The sequence below is a fragment of the Oryzias latipes genome, chromosome 1, assembly GCF_002234675.1.
Source record: "Oryzias latipes chromosome 1, ASM223467v1".
NCBI lineage: Eukaryota > Metazoa > Chordata > Actinopteri > Beloniformes > Adrianichthyidae > Oryzias > Oryzias latipes.
Window position 1 is genome coordinate 29281502 of NC_019859.2, and position 16888 is coordinate 29298389.

Below are 16888 nucleotides of genomic sequence, written 5' to 3' on the forward strand. Positions count from 1 at the left end.
GTTTGTGGCACAAACTTTAAAATGTTGTTTTTACTGATCAGAAGGAGTATTGGATGAAAAAAAAACAACCTCTTTTTATGTTCATTTATGTTTTTAACCCTTTGACCTTATTCTGAGGGCGCCAGCAGGCAAAAACTGTTTGCCTGTCAGTTAAATCATCAATCCTCTTTGCTTTTAAATAGTTCAGTCGTTTGGACGTCTGTCTCAGTTCTTATTTCACAGTTTCTTCACTCTGACGTCAAACCGCTGAGCCGGGAGGCCAGAAAACAGATGATTGACAGCTTCATTTACACCTGCAGGATGTCTGTGCTTAAGGAAAAATCCAGACACCTCAGGTGACTTTTTCATAGAAAGGTGTCAAACAACAAGTTTTAGAACATAAATTACAACTGTTTCCACAGTTAGACTAGGTTTTACGAGCCCAGGAACTGTTTCCGTGACATTTGAGCCCTTTTCTGCCTCCAAAACCCAGAAGGACTTTCAGCCCAGAGACGGTAATAAAGAAGAAAACAAATCAGCAAGAAAAGATAAAGAGCTTTGAGGCAAAACAGATCTATCTTCAGACAGATGGATGACCTTTTGACCTGGTCAGTAGGAGAAGCAGCTGAGAGAAAGAAACCGACCGAACTGGGGAGAAAGGCCGGTCTTGAGCTCTAAAATGCCCCCTTATCACAGATTCTCCCCGATATTAAGGGTTTTCTCTGTCCTGGGCAGCAGTCTCTGGCCTGTGGAGATGGTGGGCTGCAGGGGGAGGATGGCCAGCGGCCATCAGTCAAACCTTCGGTGAAGAACATGTTCAGGAGACTTGTCAAGACCATCAGTCTGTTCAGACAGGGGCCATGCCAGCGATGGCCAGCCCTGGTTCTTCTGGGCCCCATGATTCAAACCTCTGCTCTCCATGACCGTGATCATGTGACCAGAATGTTCCTGCCCCGCCCTGCAATCACCTGAACTGGTCTGTGTTTGCTTGGTGAAGGTAAGCAGCCTGTGTCCGGATCTTACATCATCTGAAGACAGTTTGTCCTGAAATGCAACGCTTGAGCCACTACGATGATAAAACTCAGGTCATATTGGAACCAAAGTACCCAACCGGACTGGAGCAGACAGAACCAGAGACGACTCAAAGAGTTCAAGACGATCCAGGTTTTTCAGATGCGACTGTTTTCAATGAAACCAGGTTGAACACAAAAGTGAAGCAATTATGCCTTCCCTGCAGACATTGAGACAAGACATCATTAACAGGAGGGGGTCTTTCGGGTGATAAGATCCTGAGTGAGTTTCAGGTCTCACCAGCGAGTCCCAACCTGATCACCACGACTGGCTAGTAGCACAACTTTCTCCCTTTCAGCTTCATCAGCTGATAACATCTTTTGCTTTTGACACTTTGATAGAACAGAAATGCCGCCCATCCAGACTCTTCAGAGCCACGCAAGTATAGGCTCCTGCCAGATCTCTCTGCTGGGACGTGGACTTTTCCTCTTCACGTTTGCTCCTCAAAGCAGTGGATCGAGGAGAGCTACTAGTTTACTGAAGCAGAAATGTGCTCCGGCAGAAAACTCACACCACTGTTTTTACTGAAAGCTTTTCACGATGCTCCATTCTTGCTGTCTGTCAATGGATCTCAAGATTTAGGTTACAACCACAAGCCTGTTCACGGATAAATCCAACATTTACTCTTCAAAATCAGTAATACCAGCCTTAATTCGTAGCAAATTATGTAGGACTTTTGTAGGACAAAGGCCCCAAGGGCTTTGCAGTCACAGCATGTTTCTGACACATTCTTCACCTGCGTGTTGCAGCATCTATCAGCAGCTTCATTAGAGAGCTTCAGACATGCTAGATGCTCCTCAGTAAACATGCTTTCAAGCTGCTCAGGTAAAAATGTAAAAAAAGAAACATTTCATCTTTTTTCCTTTTGTTGATATAAACAGAATTTTTTTCTATCATTAATAAATTTGACGTTTTACAAAAAACAAATTTAAAGATAAATTCAGCAGAATATAACCCTTTGAATTCTTTCTGTCCTAATCATGAAGACATTTTCTATGGCTCCTTGAACTCAGTTTCGGGTCTTTCAGAGCAGAGGGGGGCCTCATGCAGTCCTAAGAAATCAAATTCACCTTTAATTTTTGAAACACTTGCAGTTCATAGACTGTGTGGCCCCTAGAAAACACTTCAGCTCTTTTAAGAGTTAATTCTGCTCTGGAGAATTCTAGCTCCATGAGATCAAGCCTGATCAAATGGGTTGATGGTCTGAAAGTGGCTTAGCGCTGTACCAAAAGTCTGTGGTTCACCATCAACCTTCACCCTTTCACTCAATTTTACAAAAAGGAAAAACACCCCAGATGTTCCAAAGAGCTGCAAGTTCTGAATATGAAAACCTTTCTGCACGTTTGAGACTTTTTCTGTTCTGTCCTAAAACCTCAATGTCAGAATGTCCTAAACTGGAAGAAGGAACCCCCTCTGTGCTTCAGTTCAGGGTCAGACACCATCTCTTTAAGGCTATAAATCTTCCTGTCTGATGAAGCTTAGAGGTCAGATCATCCTGTCTGTTCCTGATCCACGAATGCAGAAGTCCCTGTGGCAGGCACGTTATTTTGGTGTTTACCTGACTCCATGCCCGCCTCGTCAGATGAGTTTCCCATCTGAGGATGATTCTGCTGGAGGTTTATATGTCAGAGGTAGTTTGGCCAATTCCATGTACAGAACAGAGATGACAACAAAACCTTTCCATGTAACTTCAGTGGACCCAGCTGGTTTTCCCAATCACTCTGCCATCCAAGTACAGATCAATCCAAGGGTGCAAGCTTCAGAGATAAAAAAATATAAATAAAAACCCAGGTTTTTACTGCTGCCTTGTCATTATTTATTAAAAAAATAACAAATAATAATAAAAAAATTAAATTTATTAAAAATCTGGGGAGATATGATGAAAGACAGCAGCACACATCTTCATTTTTTCCTTTGTGTCAAAAAGCAGCATTTTCACCACCATGCTACTACATTTCTGACTGATGTTTGTCAAAGGTTAGTGTGCTGTCAGGGTCACACAGATAATGAGACTAGGGTTATTTCAGACCAGAGGTTCTCGAAGTGCAGCCCGGGGCCAATGGCGGTCCGCGGGAAGATTTTTTGTGCTCCTCAATAAAAGAGAGCCAGAGCAGGTTCCTTTGAGGAAAAACGTGTTGGCGAGAAGAAAAGGCGCTTTCAACCTAAGTGGACAAATGCTTACTTTGATGTACTTCGTGGGCTGGATAAAGTCATGTGCCTGATTTGTGAGCATGTAAATGCAATGCTTAAAGAATTCAATATAAATCATCTATGTTACAAATCATTAAAGCTATGACAAATTTACCGTCGAGGAGCGCAACAATAAGCTCCAACAACTACAACAAGGCCATGCTGCACAGCAGATGTTTACAAAAATGGCTCAATCCAGTGAAGCTGTGACAGAAACTAGCTATGTTGAGGCTTTGGAACTGGCCCAGCAAAGTAAGCCCTTCACCCTTGTGCTATCTTAGATGACCCCACCCTTGCATTGACGTGTTATCCTAGGCACTTTAACATTGGGAGTTGGGTCATCTGGACCCACTAGACAGTGCCCTGAACCTTTTTTCTTCAATGATTTGTGATCTTCACTGGTGTTCATGGATTACATGAAATCTTTCCACCTTTATCCACCTTTGTCGTGGTAGGGAGAACACATCAATGTAAGGGTGGGGTCATCTAAGAAAGCACAAGGGTTAAACGGCAGTACTTGGGTCATACGTCTTAGATATCCTTCCACAAGCTTCTCACGAGATTTGGTAGGAATTTTGGCTCATTTCTCCTGACAGAACTGGTGGGACTGAGCCCAGTTTGTAGGTCGCCTTGCATGTACACACCTTTTCAGCTCTGATCATAAATGTTCCATGGGATTTACATCTGGGCTCTTGATAACCACTCCAAAAACACTGCCTTTGTTATCCTTAAGCCACTTTGTAATCACTTTGTCAGTGTGCTTCGGGTCATTGTCCATTTGGAAGATCCCTTTGGCCCAAACTTCAGCTTTCTGGCTGTTGTCTTCAGATGTCTTCAGCAAAACAAGCCCACAACATGATGCTACCACCCCCATGTTGGGATGGTGTTCCGAGGCCTGCAGGCTTCCCCCTTTTTCCTCCAAACATAACCATGGTCATTGTGGCCAAACAGACAAGTCTCCAAAAATTAAAGTCTTTATCCTTGTGTGCATTCACAAACTTTAATGTGGCTTTTCTATGTTTCTTTTGGAGTCATGGCTTCTTCCTGGCAGAGTAGCCTTTAAGCCCATGTCTGTACAGTTCCCCTTTTAACTCTTGATAAAGATACATTCTTAACATCTTCAGCCAGCATATTCACATCTTTTGCCTTCGTCCTTGGGTTGTTCTGAACATACATGATGAAAGTACGTTCATCTCTGGAAAACAGAACCCGTCTTCTTTCTGAGTGATACAATGACTGGACGTTCTCGCGTTTATACTTGCATACAATTGTCTGAAAAGATGAACGTGGCACCTTCTAGCATCTGGGAATTGCACCCAAGGATGAACCAGAGTTGTGCAAATTAACAATCGTCTTCCTTATATCTTTTCACTTTCCCATGATGTTTTACAAACAAGTAAGTATGTTTCAAATGTGCCCTAATATGTATCCAATTAACTCAAATGCTGTCAATAAGCGTATAAGAAGCTTCCAAAGAAATGACATCATCATCTTGGGCTTCCCAAATTGTTTAAAGGTATAGTGATCTTAGCGTATGTAAACTTTTTACTTTAATAAAAGTAATCAAAACTTGCCTAAAAAGACCCTAGTCTCATTTTTCTGACATTTAGCAAATAGAAATAATTTTGTTAATTGTAATTGACCTAAAACAGAAAAAGTTTACTTTTATGTCATGTTTGACGGTGAGAAAATAAGCATATTTGTGTTTTTATGCTGTGCACGTAAACTTCTGGTTTCAATTGTATGAAACACTTTTAAAAAAAAAGGACACACATTCAAAACTGACCATCATTTTTAATTTGAGTTCTGATAATCGAATCAATTTTTTTAACATTTTAATGCAAGCTTGTGTTTTCTGAGATCTGGCAAATAATCAGGGAAAACCAAAAAAGTGAATTTGCTCCTCTGGATTTTAAGGATTGAATCAGCCAAAGAAAAATAATACAGCAGATTTTGGAAGTTACATTCATATTTTTCTTATGGTAAAATACGTTTTTGCAGCAAAATAAAAACCCACAAAAGTGAGATCATTATGAAAAATCCATCACTTAAATATTAACCGTTATGGTGTTATTTTAGTTTCTCAGCCTCATGGGTCTGGGAACCTGCTAAAGTTTGGGCTTTTTCAAAACAACACCATTGAACAATTTTATGTTAAAATACTCAACAGAAGTTTACCAGTACTTAAATTCAATTACAAGTCATATGAGCAGCAAACATGGGTTAAATATTTCCTTTACCTTTGTTAGATCACGTTTATGATTTAATGTGCAACTCATGTTTTAATGAAATGTAAAAAAGTTTCACAACTTTTGTTTTTTTTATTCATTTGATCTTCTTTAGACATATAGCCTAACTCATTCAGGTGAGTTTACATAACACAAGTTGAACACAAACAGTTACAATTTCAGTCTAAACTTACCAGTCCCATTCAATTGTTTTCTGTTTTCACCAGTCTACACAAACACTAGGGGCAGAGTTTTACTCTTTGTGTTGCACATCCTACACTTTCCCCATGTCCTATATATTGAGATATTCTTTTCATCTGGGGTCCACAGACTTTGCAACACTTCTTATTATTGAGCAGAATCTAGAATAATGAAAAGATCAGAAATGTTTCTCACACCTATTCCTTGCAAGACGTTGATGTCAGACATTTACTGGGGCAGCTGTGGATCAGCAGTAGGGCAATCAATCTTTGATCATCAAATTCAGGCTTGATTCCCAGCTTGCTGAATTTTCCTTGGGCAAGACACTGAACTCTACAATACCTCTAGTGATTATAGGTTGGTGCCAGTGTTTGGCAGAGGAGTGTGAATCTATGGGTGAATGGGACTGTGACCGTAAAAAGCTTTGGGTCTTTGAGGAAGGTATAAAAGTGCTGTACAAGTGTACACCATTTACTATTTTTACCAATGAACAGCATCACACACTAACTTCAGGTTTGGTAGATGTTGGTTCTGTAGGTTTGGAGATGGGGGACCAGCATTCTCCTAAATTCTCCACATGGGGGCAGCAGGAGCTGGCGTTCTAGTCCTGGTTATAAGAACAGCTCTGGTGGCTCATTTTTTGAGCAAGAAGACCATTTTTTGACATCCGTATTTCTTCACATGATTTCTGATGAGCTTGTTTTGGTCCTGGAGCTGGGTGTGGATGGACTGCTCCTAATGCTGGCTGCAGACAGGTTGCTCATCTTTGTTTTGGTAATCATTGGTGTTTAATCTCATCAAGTCATGGTCATTTTCAGAAATGAGATCTTTACATTCTAGAACATCCTCCCCAACTTCATCATCACGCTTGTCCAAAATCAATAGCAAGACCCTATCAGCAGATATTTTTTTGATCATCTTGATCCGTTGTGATAAGGAAACCAAATGAAAAATTCATGTAAGCAGTCTTACTTCCTTAAATTGCAGGTGGGATAGTGTATGAGGAAATAAAGTTTGGTTCCGACATGAGAGAGGGTAAAATGTGCTGGAATGGAAGAGCAGATGATGTTGGGAGTTGAATTTTCAATAATATTGCTACTTTGTGTGGGAGCAGGAGGGGCAGAAAAGACCATCAATTGCCCCAGAAAGGGGGAAAACAGTGTGCAAACACAGGACATTCACTTTTCACCCTTTTTTCAGCTCAAAAAACACGATAAATGTAATATCAATGCATGGGTGAGCGTGCAGTAACACGCGTAATCACGTTCTTCACAGCAAATGAGCCATATCTTAAGAAATTCAAGTTGAAAACTTTTGTTGTTGTTTCATATTTCTTTTGATGAAAACTGAAAACAGGTCCCTCTGCCCTGAACACAATTCAAGGGTTAAAAAAGTGGGAGTCAGAGAGATTATATGTAAAAAGTCACAACTTAAGCTGCAACAACCAAAAAAGTCTGGTTTTAAAGACTGTAAAAGAGTTAACCTTAGCTGAAAGGAAAACATTGTTTGAGCTGCAGTTGTTCCAGCTGATGACTCACTGGTGGAGAACCCCCCTCCCTGGCTGTAATCACTGTGTTCTCCATGTACAGTCAATGGCTGTAGTCAGTGAGGTGATCACTAGATGGAGCCAGGGCACTTCCTGAGATCTCTCCCTACAGAAATGGGGACCCCACGCAGAAGCACTGTGTCAAAGGTGAGCCGTGGCCGACCTACCATTCATGAACTGCTTCTATACAATGAAAATATAAATCCTGCAGTGATGGAGCTTTAAAAACTGAACCAAGTTCTCCTCTGTCCACCTGATGGCGTCTTCACTTGGTTCAAAATGCCTCATGTGTGACTCATTCAGGATGGATATTGTTCTGGAAGCAGAGCCCCACATGGATTGAGCTCAAAATCAGCCACAGAAAGCCCCCTCCCAAGAACATGTCAGAATGTGTGTGGGTCCAAGGCGTTTGCCAGAGTTTCTCAGTCCGCAGCCAAGCAGGACGGGAACATGTCTGCGGAGGGGTGTGGCACTTTTGCAGGAGGCTCTGCTCCACATGTGTGAGTCAGAGTTTCTGTGCACAGACGTGCACACTCTGCTGTTTGTGCAAACTTGGATCTGCACATTTGAACAAAAGGATCGTGGAAGTAAAACTGGCAGAAATACAGACAGTAATGAGCACAACTGCTGTGCACTGTTTTACAAAAGCCAGTTTCTTGCAGTTACAATGCAGTTCTTGTCCTCCAGATCATGCAGGAGGTCACGACCTTGATGTACTTCACTCAGGACTTCAGGACACCAGCAGCAGTTCTGCAGCAAAGCTTAAGATGATCCTCCTGAACGCAAGGCTACTCCCATTCCTGCTGCTGGGCAGAACCTTTCAGCCCTCAAACAAAGACCTGAGCAGCCTAGGTCCTTCTGCGTTGACAGCTTTTATTGTTTCCATCAATCCAAGCGGCTTGTGTGCAGTCAGGCTGCAGACGTGCTGTTTTTCCCAAAGGACCCAGGGCAACAGGACGTTTGTTAAGAGTCCTTGGCTCTGATCTGCCCAGGTTCTTTCCTGGTTCTGGGTTTGCTGGTGGTTACCGGCACAGGACGCAGGCGTGCAGTATTATTTCAATGCAATCTGTTGGTTTCGGTTAAAGCTCAGAAATAAGAATGAGTCATCTCATATACTTTTTGGCACCTCGAGGTTTGAACCCTGAGAAGCTTTTTCTGTCTGAGGATTTCTTGTTCTTCTATCTGCTTTTCTCAGAAGCTTCAATCCTTCAAACCCATTTTATTGCAAAGAACTTTTGACTGAAGTTTAAACTTTTGATAGATTAGTAGACATCAGCCTGTTTTACTTCTCCTTATCTTTATAAAAACTACATCTCAGTTCTCTTTCTTTTTGATCCAGGGCTTTCTTAAAGATTTTTTCGGCTAATCCAGAATTTTTTCTAACAGTAACATCTGTTGCACATCTGACCAAATTCTTCTCTTTCTTTAGCCTGCCCTGTTTATCTCTCATTTTCAGTGATTATTAAGTTTTTGCATGAATGAACCGCTTGCCTTTGTTTAGGCTCTTCATCTAATTATGCATTAAGTAATTCAATTTAATTTCACTCCTCTTCATATTCCTCAAGACTTCAGCATTTCAGGGAGCAACATTCACAGACACTTTTGCAGGAATTTCAGTTTTTCTCCTCATTTCTGTCACATTTGTCTGACACTTGCTCATCTTTTCTGAGGAAGCGTCCTCTGTCTCTGCTGTGATTGATGTTTGTCTGTGAATCCTGACAAAGCTGCAGAGCTGAAGTCCTCATCAGTCATGGAGAGAAGGTTTGAATGCGTCATCCATGACAGCATCCAGGCATACACAGAGCTGCCAGAGTGAAACCTACTATCAAAGGTGCACTGATCTGATGCTATGAAGCAGCACCATGAGTCACCTTTTGAAGAAAGGAGGTGTCCGAGTGATGACAGCTGCCCGACGCGCCCCTCCCACTGAGGAGAATTAGGGCTGTGGTAGCTCTTCAGGACCTCTAGGCCTCAGACAATAAGACTGAGGGTTAGCTATGACACATACACTGCAAGTTGCCATGCTGCAAACAGATGCTGGATTATTTAGTCTCCATGGTAACCAAGTGCTGCAAACACAGCTGAAACCACTTTTTGATCAACTTCAGCGGATTTTTAAATGATTTTATGTTTGTTCACAGAAGGGTTCTGCTGTACGTCTCTGAATATCTTGCTCAAACTGTTTGATTTGTTGTTTTGGAAAAAAAAAAAAAGTTTTACAAACAGACGAACTCAGAGGTGTTGATTTTGGCCCCAAAGTGTGACTGAATGGATTTACGAAAAGATGCTGAAGGAGTGGAAATTTCATCAGCTCTTTCCTGGGTCTTCAGTTTGTCCTCCCATCCTTCACCACGGGGGTGGGGGGTGGGATCAGGACCGACCGGCAAACTGAACTGCAGGAACCTGTTGAGTCTCCTGCTACTGCTGCACATACAGGGGATCGGGCGTCATCTTCCCCACGCTTGTGAGCGCAGCAGATTCCTCAGATCTGGAGTCAAAGCAAAAACTAAATGTGATCCAAAGCACTTCAACTCCTCCTGCACCTCATGATAAAAGTCTCTTCAGGGTTTTATCTTCATTCTGGCTTCAGTGGATGTGGCTGAATGTTTTCTCTGCTGAGTCATCCAGTTAATTCCTCCTAAGGGTTTATAGAAAAATGGATAAAGGGTGAATGGGGACACCTGAAGATCTTTGTGAAGCAAAAACTGCTTTCGCAGGCTAATAGGATTTCTTGAGCTGCAGGTATTGTGTGATTTGTGTTTATTTAAAGGTTTGGCATCTGAACGTTTCACAATCTCTGTTTGCTTTGGAGTAAATGTTCAATATTATGGACTTTGCTGTAAACCCTGCTGAGCTGCGCCTGAACCTGCTTCCTCGCTCACAGCAGTAATTAATGCTGCACTGAAAACAGGCATTAATGTGTGAAATCAGAAGAAGGAGGCTTGGCTGGTGAGTCATAGACAGAGTTGGGGAAACAAAGAGCCAACCCACGCAATCACTTTGCTCTAGTCCAACTTCATGGCATCTCCTTGAGACATTGGGCTGCAGCTGCCACTCCTTCTCTGGACCACTCAACTCACAGCACGATGTGATAGAGAAAGCCCTTTTGGGAGTGAAGGTGCTTCATGGATGATGGGTCAGAAAAGTCTTAAAGCTCTCATGAGACGGTTTACAGGGAGTGTCTTGCCGCTGTCCTGGAGGAGTCCAGCAGAGATTATACACATTAAGCATGATGAAGGGTTACACTAACAACTGTGACCTGCGCTTCACTCCGACAGTCTGGAGCACCCAGAACTTTCCTGAACAAACCTCAGGGGACTCCGCCGTTTCTCACATCCAAACAAAGGATGCTGTTATAAAGAAGACACCTCAAACAGCAGTCACACCCTTGATTTTCAGACTGTGGAGCGTGTGCAGACCCATCCGGACCATGAACGCCTATGTGTGTCACAGGATTAGCTTCTGAATCGTCTCAGCTCCATTGTTTTACATTTTGAAATGGAGCCACATGGTGAAGAGCTACCAAAGCCCTGGAGATGTTTGAATATCTGGAACGACGACCTTCAAGGGGATGTATTGGGCACCAGGAGGAGACCCCCAGTAGAGCCCGGACGCCCTGGAGAGAAACCTCTCAGCTCCTGGAGGAGGTGCCTGAGACAGATCTTGGGGTTTCCTCCTTTAGCATCCTGTTGAAGTAAAAGCTGTGAGATGAATGGATGGTACATAAATGGTAAATGGCGTATACTTATATAGCGCTTTTCTACCTACATGGCCCAAATCACTTAACATTCACAGACACATTCACCCAGTCACACACACATTCACACACTGGTGGTGGCTCTGCTGCCGAACACAGGTGCCCGCTTACCACCAGAGGCAAGGTGGGGTTCAATGTCTTGCCGAAGGACGCATTGACTCATGGGCATGCAAGGCGGGAATTGAACCTGCAATATTACGATCGTGGGTCGACCGCCCTACCGCTGCACCACGACCGCCCCAAAGATAAAGATAAAGATCTGAAGACATTGGGATCAGTTTCATAGATCTTTGCAGGGAATGCCTCAGTAATTTGAAACAACTTGGCATTTCCTGCTTCCTGCAGCTCACCTCTCCTTCGGGGCACATCAGCATGTCAGCTGAAACAAAGATGATCATCGCTTTGGCAAAAACAGAGCATTCTCTCCACTCTAGCTGCAGGTGAAACTATGACAAACATCCAGAACAGCCTGCCATGAAAACCCCGCTCTGCATCACCTCTGAGAACAGTCACGGAAAAAACATCCCCACTATATGCAGTCTCTGTTTACAACAATAGACGCGCACAGTTGTATGGTTATTATCAGTAAACAAGTCCTTCAAGGGCAACCAAATGTCTTAAAAAATGTGGAAATCCCAGTTTCAGAGTCAACCTTTGGCCACAGTCAGAAACTTTGGAGGGTTTCTACATACTACTTTCCTATAATACATTATGCACATCTTAGATGCATAAAGTACTTGATTGATATTAAACAAGTTCAAAGGTTTAGAACAGGTGTGTCCAAAGTCCGGAAAGATAGTGGTGCCACAGGTTTACGACGTCTTAAAACGTAATTACCAACCACAATTGGGAAATTGTACACCTTGTGGGCCGCATTGGGCCCACATTTAAACATCCAATGGCCCATAGTCTCCTTTCATAAAATCAATGATTTATGGCCCCAGCATTTCCAAAGAACAATCAAAAATTTCTTGACTGTAGTTGAATAAATTACGTTCTACGCCATTGGCAGTAATTTAGGTAAAAGCGTATTTAGATCTATGGTAAATTGTGTACTTTTGCACTTTACTACCTTACTTGAAGGTCTTCACACATTCAAACACTGATGCTGTCTCCACTGCCAAACACTGGCTCCGCCTATCACCACCAGGAGTGATGTGGGGTTTAGTTGCCCAAGGACGCTTCAGCACGTGGGTAAGCAGGGTGGTAGCTGAGCCTGCGATCTGCCGTTTAGAGGTTGACCGCTCTTCTACGTTAGGAAAAGAAAAGTAAGCCATTGCAATAAAACGTTCATTGAATAGTTCACTTGCATTGAATGTCATTGTAATAGTTCAAAGAATGTCAGGCCGAATGGTTGGCCCTCAAACATTTTCGTCTCACCAAATCTGGTCCTCTTTGGTTTATAGACAAAGTGGTCAAATGTGGAGGCTCCTATTGTTGCAGATCCTGGATTTAATATGTTGCTTCCTTAAATGAAAAACCTAAAAACGTAATTGAACGTCGATCCTCTATCTATAACATACAAACAATCACTTGAGAATCCATAAGAAAAATGCAGGAGTCGCTGTGTTCAGAAGAAGACACAGAATCCTATCAACAATGGAAATGTCATCATCTGCTTTATCAATCAATAAAATGCAGTGAATGAACCAAAGAGAAATCTAAATCGATCATGGAATGACTTTTCTTCCTTTGGAGTAGAGGACTTGGGCGGGATTGGACCCACCTCCTCCAGCGTTAAAAGTACAGCAGCATGGATGGAACAGATCTCTGATCCTCGGAGCACAAACCAGATTGTTTTTCTTCTCAAAGTGAGGCCATCGCACAAACAACGGTTTGTCTCCATGCAAGTGTGTGCAGCTTTGGGGGGAGTTGAGCAGCAAACTTTGCTGGCAGCTCCAAAGGAGAATGACTTCACTTCTTCCTGACGAGGCAGCCCTCCCCCCGCAGCCGATGCCAGATGTTTCTGTGCAAAGAACCAGGCTGAGATAAGCTCCACACACTAACACACATCAGGTCAAGACCAACACATGTGAGACGGGATGTTGTGTGATTTCCTGAACAATGAAGGGGGGTGAATGATAATGTGTGGATAACATCACATGTTTGTGGTTCGAGGCTGCAAAGCCTGCAAGTATCCAGTCGGCTATGTGAGCTCTGACCACATACAGACAAAATGATTGAATTTAAACAGAGCTGATAACAAGAATCCATCCTGGCTCCTAAAGAATTCCTGAGAGGGCCTCTGACTGCTCAGACTATCAGAACGCATTTAAACTCAGCTGGACAAACAAAGTGAAATAATACACCTGGGAGGTTTAAACCGTAACTGTGGATATTATCAGGATGAAACATGCCGCTCACACTGACTATTGACTAACGGAGGGGCAACAAAACAATAAATCTACCCTTCCTTTTCTCGCACTGAGCTGCCAAGTGACTGGCATGATCAGGACAATACCTGCAGGTATTTCTGAGCACACGTTACAGTTGCTTGTGCTCACATTCTACAAGGAATCATCAGGGTGCCCATGAAGATTCTCCTCTGATCTGCTCACATTCCTCACCACTTTCCTCACAGGGGTGGAAAATAACCAAATCCCAGAGCTTAAAAGAAAACAAATGACGGTTTTGCACAGCCTGAGCCTTGACTGCAGAAACTTCCTCCTCCTCCCCACGTTCAGAGCCCGCCCCACATTCAAAGCTATTTTAACGGCCGTCCTCCCTCCATCAAACTCCACAGTCCTGCAACAGTCCACAGCTGTGAAACACTCGTCTCCTCGTCTTCTCCTCTGACAAGCAGAAAGTCAGCCGCCATGTACAACAGGAGCATCGCCAGCGGTCCTGGGCTCACCATCACCAGGCAGAGCCGCAGCTACACTTCAAGCGCTGCTCCCCACAAAGCTCACAGCGTGTCCGGTCTCAGCTTCATGGGAGGCTCCCGCATCTCATCTGCCACCGGGCGTACCGTCTCCTCTTCCTTTGGAATGGGTGGAGGGTTTGACCTGTCCAACGCCATGGACCAGAGCTCCGTGCACCTGAACGAAAAGGCCACCATGCAGAACCTGAACGACCGTCTGGCTTCCTACCTGGACAAGGTTCGCAGTCTGGAGGCGGCCAATGCCAAGCTGGAGAAGCAGATCAAAGAGTACTATGAGCAGAAGGGCCCGGCAGCACAGAGGGACTACAGCAACTACTGGGCCATCATCAATGACCTGAAAGACAAGGTATGGTCTGTGCCTCTGCCACCTGCAAATGTTTGCCGTTCCTGTCAATGATTTCCAGACAACACTTTTTTAAAGTGAACATATCTGTGTTTTCTTTGCGGCTGAAAGATTCCACAAATGAACCACAAATATTCAGCATGACAGCTTAACAGGAGGAAGTCAAACGTGCCCTAAGGACACAATTCAGTTGATGTAACAGAAACATCTGAAGTTGTGTAAACAGTCATCAAAGCGTGCCGCTCTGCACATGCCTGACACTAACTAACCCCATCCCCGCTGCAGATCAACGGTGCCACCGTCCAAAATGCCAACATCCTGCTGCAGATCGACAACTCCAAACTGGCTGCTGATGACTTCAAAACCAAGTAAGCACTGATTCAGAGGGCCTTCATGCAGGCTCTAGCGGGCAGTTGTCTAACATCAGGCCTCTTCCTAACTTACCAGGTTTGAGCACGAGCTCATGATGCGACAGTCAGTTGAGGCTGACATCGCTAACCTCCGCCGCCTGCTGGACCAGACCACCTTGACAAAGGCTGACCTGGAAATGCAGATCGAAGGTCTGCAGGATGAGCTGGCCTACCTGAAGAAGAACCACGAGGAGGTCAGTGATGTGACACCTGGTTTTTATAGTCTCTGCAAACAGACACCAATGCTGACGTCCCCTGATGTTTGCAGGAACTGGCAGCCATGCGCTCTCAGCTCACGGGCACAGTCAACGTGGAGGTGGACGCTGCACCTCAGCAGGACCTGAACAAAGTCATGGAGGAGATCCGTGCACAGTATGAGGCCATCACAGACAAACACCGCCGCGACCAAGAAGCCTGGTTCACTGAGAAGGTAACAGGAGTTCCTCTGTCAGCAGGCCAACCTGTCATCACACGTATAATCATACAGACCTCTCACTCTGTCTTCTTTTCTAAATTCTAGTCATCAGCTCTCAGCAAAGAGGTGGCCGTTAGCACAGAAGTAATCCAGACATCCAAGACAGAGATCAATGACCTGAGGCGCACACTCCAGGGCCTGGAGATCGAGCTGCAGTCCCAGCTCAGCATGGTAAAGACAAACGTTTGTTTTAAAATCTTTCCTTATATGACCAAAATCCCCAGATCGCCCAGAACAGAGGGCGAGGAGCGAAGGGGAGGATGGGAAAGAGAGGCAATCCTTAAGGAATGAAGGGAGGATGGAAGGTGGGAGGGAGACACTTTGTTCTGGGAAACATTTCACAGACATCTGCCTGAACTCTGGAAGTCATAAAAAAGCTGGAGGAATGAGAGGCTGTTTCTGGTTGGGGTTTGGGTGCCCAGCTGCAGTCAGTCATTCAGCAGGAGCCTCCCACTGCCATTGTGTCACTGAGGAGGAGAGGCAAAGGGACACTTACCTTCAGAGCCAGCTCTCTTTGTTCTCTTACAAAACAGGAGAAAATGCAAAGCAAACAAACCGAGTGACATACTGCATCCAGGGTGGGGCGCGCTGAGCGCAGCTGCAGGATCAGTGATCCACAGCTTTTCTTTACCCCAACAGAAAGGTGCTCTTGAAAACACGTTGGCAGAGACAGAGGGCCGGTTCAGCGCCATGCTTAGCGGCTACCAGAACACAATCAACATGCTTGAATGCGAACTAGGCCAAGTGCGCGGCAGCATTGAGCACCAGGGCCAGGAGTACAAGATGCTGCTGGACATCAAGACCAGGCTGGAGCAGGAGATCGCAACCTACAGGAGACTGCTGGAGACTGAGGAGGCCAGATAGACAAAGGTGCACACAATCACAAACGTTCAAGTAGAAATACATGATTTGATCCTCTTTGACTCATCTTTGTCATCTCTTCTTCTCTCCTTTTAGATAAATGACTGCAGGTAAGTTGGTTTATTTGAGGAAAAGTTCACAGGAGGAACTTGAAGAATTGTGCTCAACCAGTTTCCTCCCTGCCTCTTAACAGGAGGCTTCAATGACACATTCACAACCACCACTGTGCCCACGTCCAGCCAAGAAGTCCAACATGCAGGCCAGAAACCAGAGGAGACCAAAAGGCTCGTTTTCCCAACATCTGCTGTCATGAGAAGAAGAGCTGATGTGCGGCGCTGTGTGTGTGTTCATGTTTGTGTGATCTGCCAAAGAAAATAAACCTGCTGGTGAAGATAAGACCTGTGTTGTTCTAACTTCACTGTTCTCCCACGACTTCCAATTCTTTTTCCATGACCTCACTTTGTTTGTGTGGTCTCCATGGTAACGTCCTCAGATCGGGAGGCGGGACATGGGGCCGAGGAAATAAATCTTATGAAACAAGGCTGCTTGTCAGGAAAAGCGCGAACAATGGCTGCGAGTGTGGAAAGCATGAGGGTCCAGAGGAAAGGCTGCTCTGAGACAAGCGCTCCAAAGTCAGGGAGAAAGAGAACTTAACCCAGGTGACCAAAAACAGAAAACGACCTCAGTGTTTGTCCATAGAGCCTTTTCAAACAAGACACACCCAAATCTTTGCTCTGGATGGGTTCCAAAAGTCCACATTTGAGTAACTGCGGTCGCCTGGTAACCAAACACTGAAGGACAAAGTGAGGCCAAACACAGCCACGAACAAAGAGGGTCATTATGGAAATTGGTGCGCCGGTGTCTTGCTTCATCTATGAACTCAGTGCCAAATGATCGAAGTGTCACTCGGGGTGGGGCTGCTTATTTGCAGACAACTCCCAGCAAT

The 16888-nt window shown here is 44.3% G+C and overlaps 1 protein-coding gene and 1 long non-coding RNA gene across 3 annotated transcripts; one reads left to right on the top strand and one right to left on the bottom strand.

Moving 5' to 3' along the window:
* Positions 1-9958: 9958 nt before the first annotated feature.
* LOC105354763 lies at positions 9959-13501 on the bottom strand. The gene is made up of 2 exons (XR_909321.2): positions 12045-13501; positions 9959-10901 (listed from the first exon to the last, which is right to left on the bottom strand). It is a non-coding gene; the product is annotated as an uncharacterized LOC105354763 (long non-coding RNA).
* A 113-nt stretch (positions 13502-13614) lies between these two features.
* On the top strand, positions 13615-16338 carry LOC101160141 (keratin, type I cytoskeletal 13). 2 transcript variants are annotated; one of them, XM_011479392.1, is made up of 8 exons: positions 13615-14199; positions 14482-14564; positions 14644-14800; positions 14875-15036; positions 15127-15252; positions 15721-15951; positions 16039-16052; positions 16136-16338. In XM_011479392.1, exons 1-6 carry the CDS (start codon positions 13789-13791, stop codon positions 15943-15945), a joined length of 1164 nt encoding a protein of 387 aa, XP_011477694.1. In that variant the 5' UTR covers positions 13615-13788; the 3' UTR covers positions 15946-15951; positions 16039-16052; positions 16136-16338. The 2 variants fall into 2 exon arrangements, with proteins under 2 accessions (XP_011477694.1, XP_020561116.1); XM_020705457.1 differs by having other exon boundaries at positions 15721-15941.
* Positions 16339-16888: the final 550 nt, after the last annotated feature.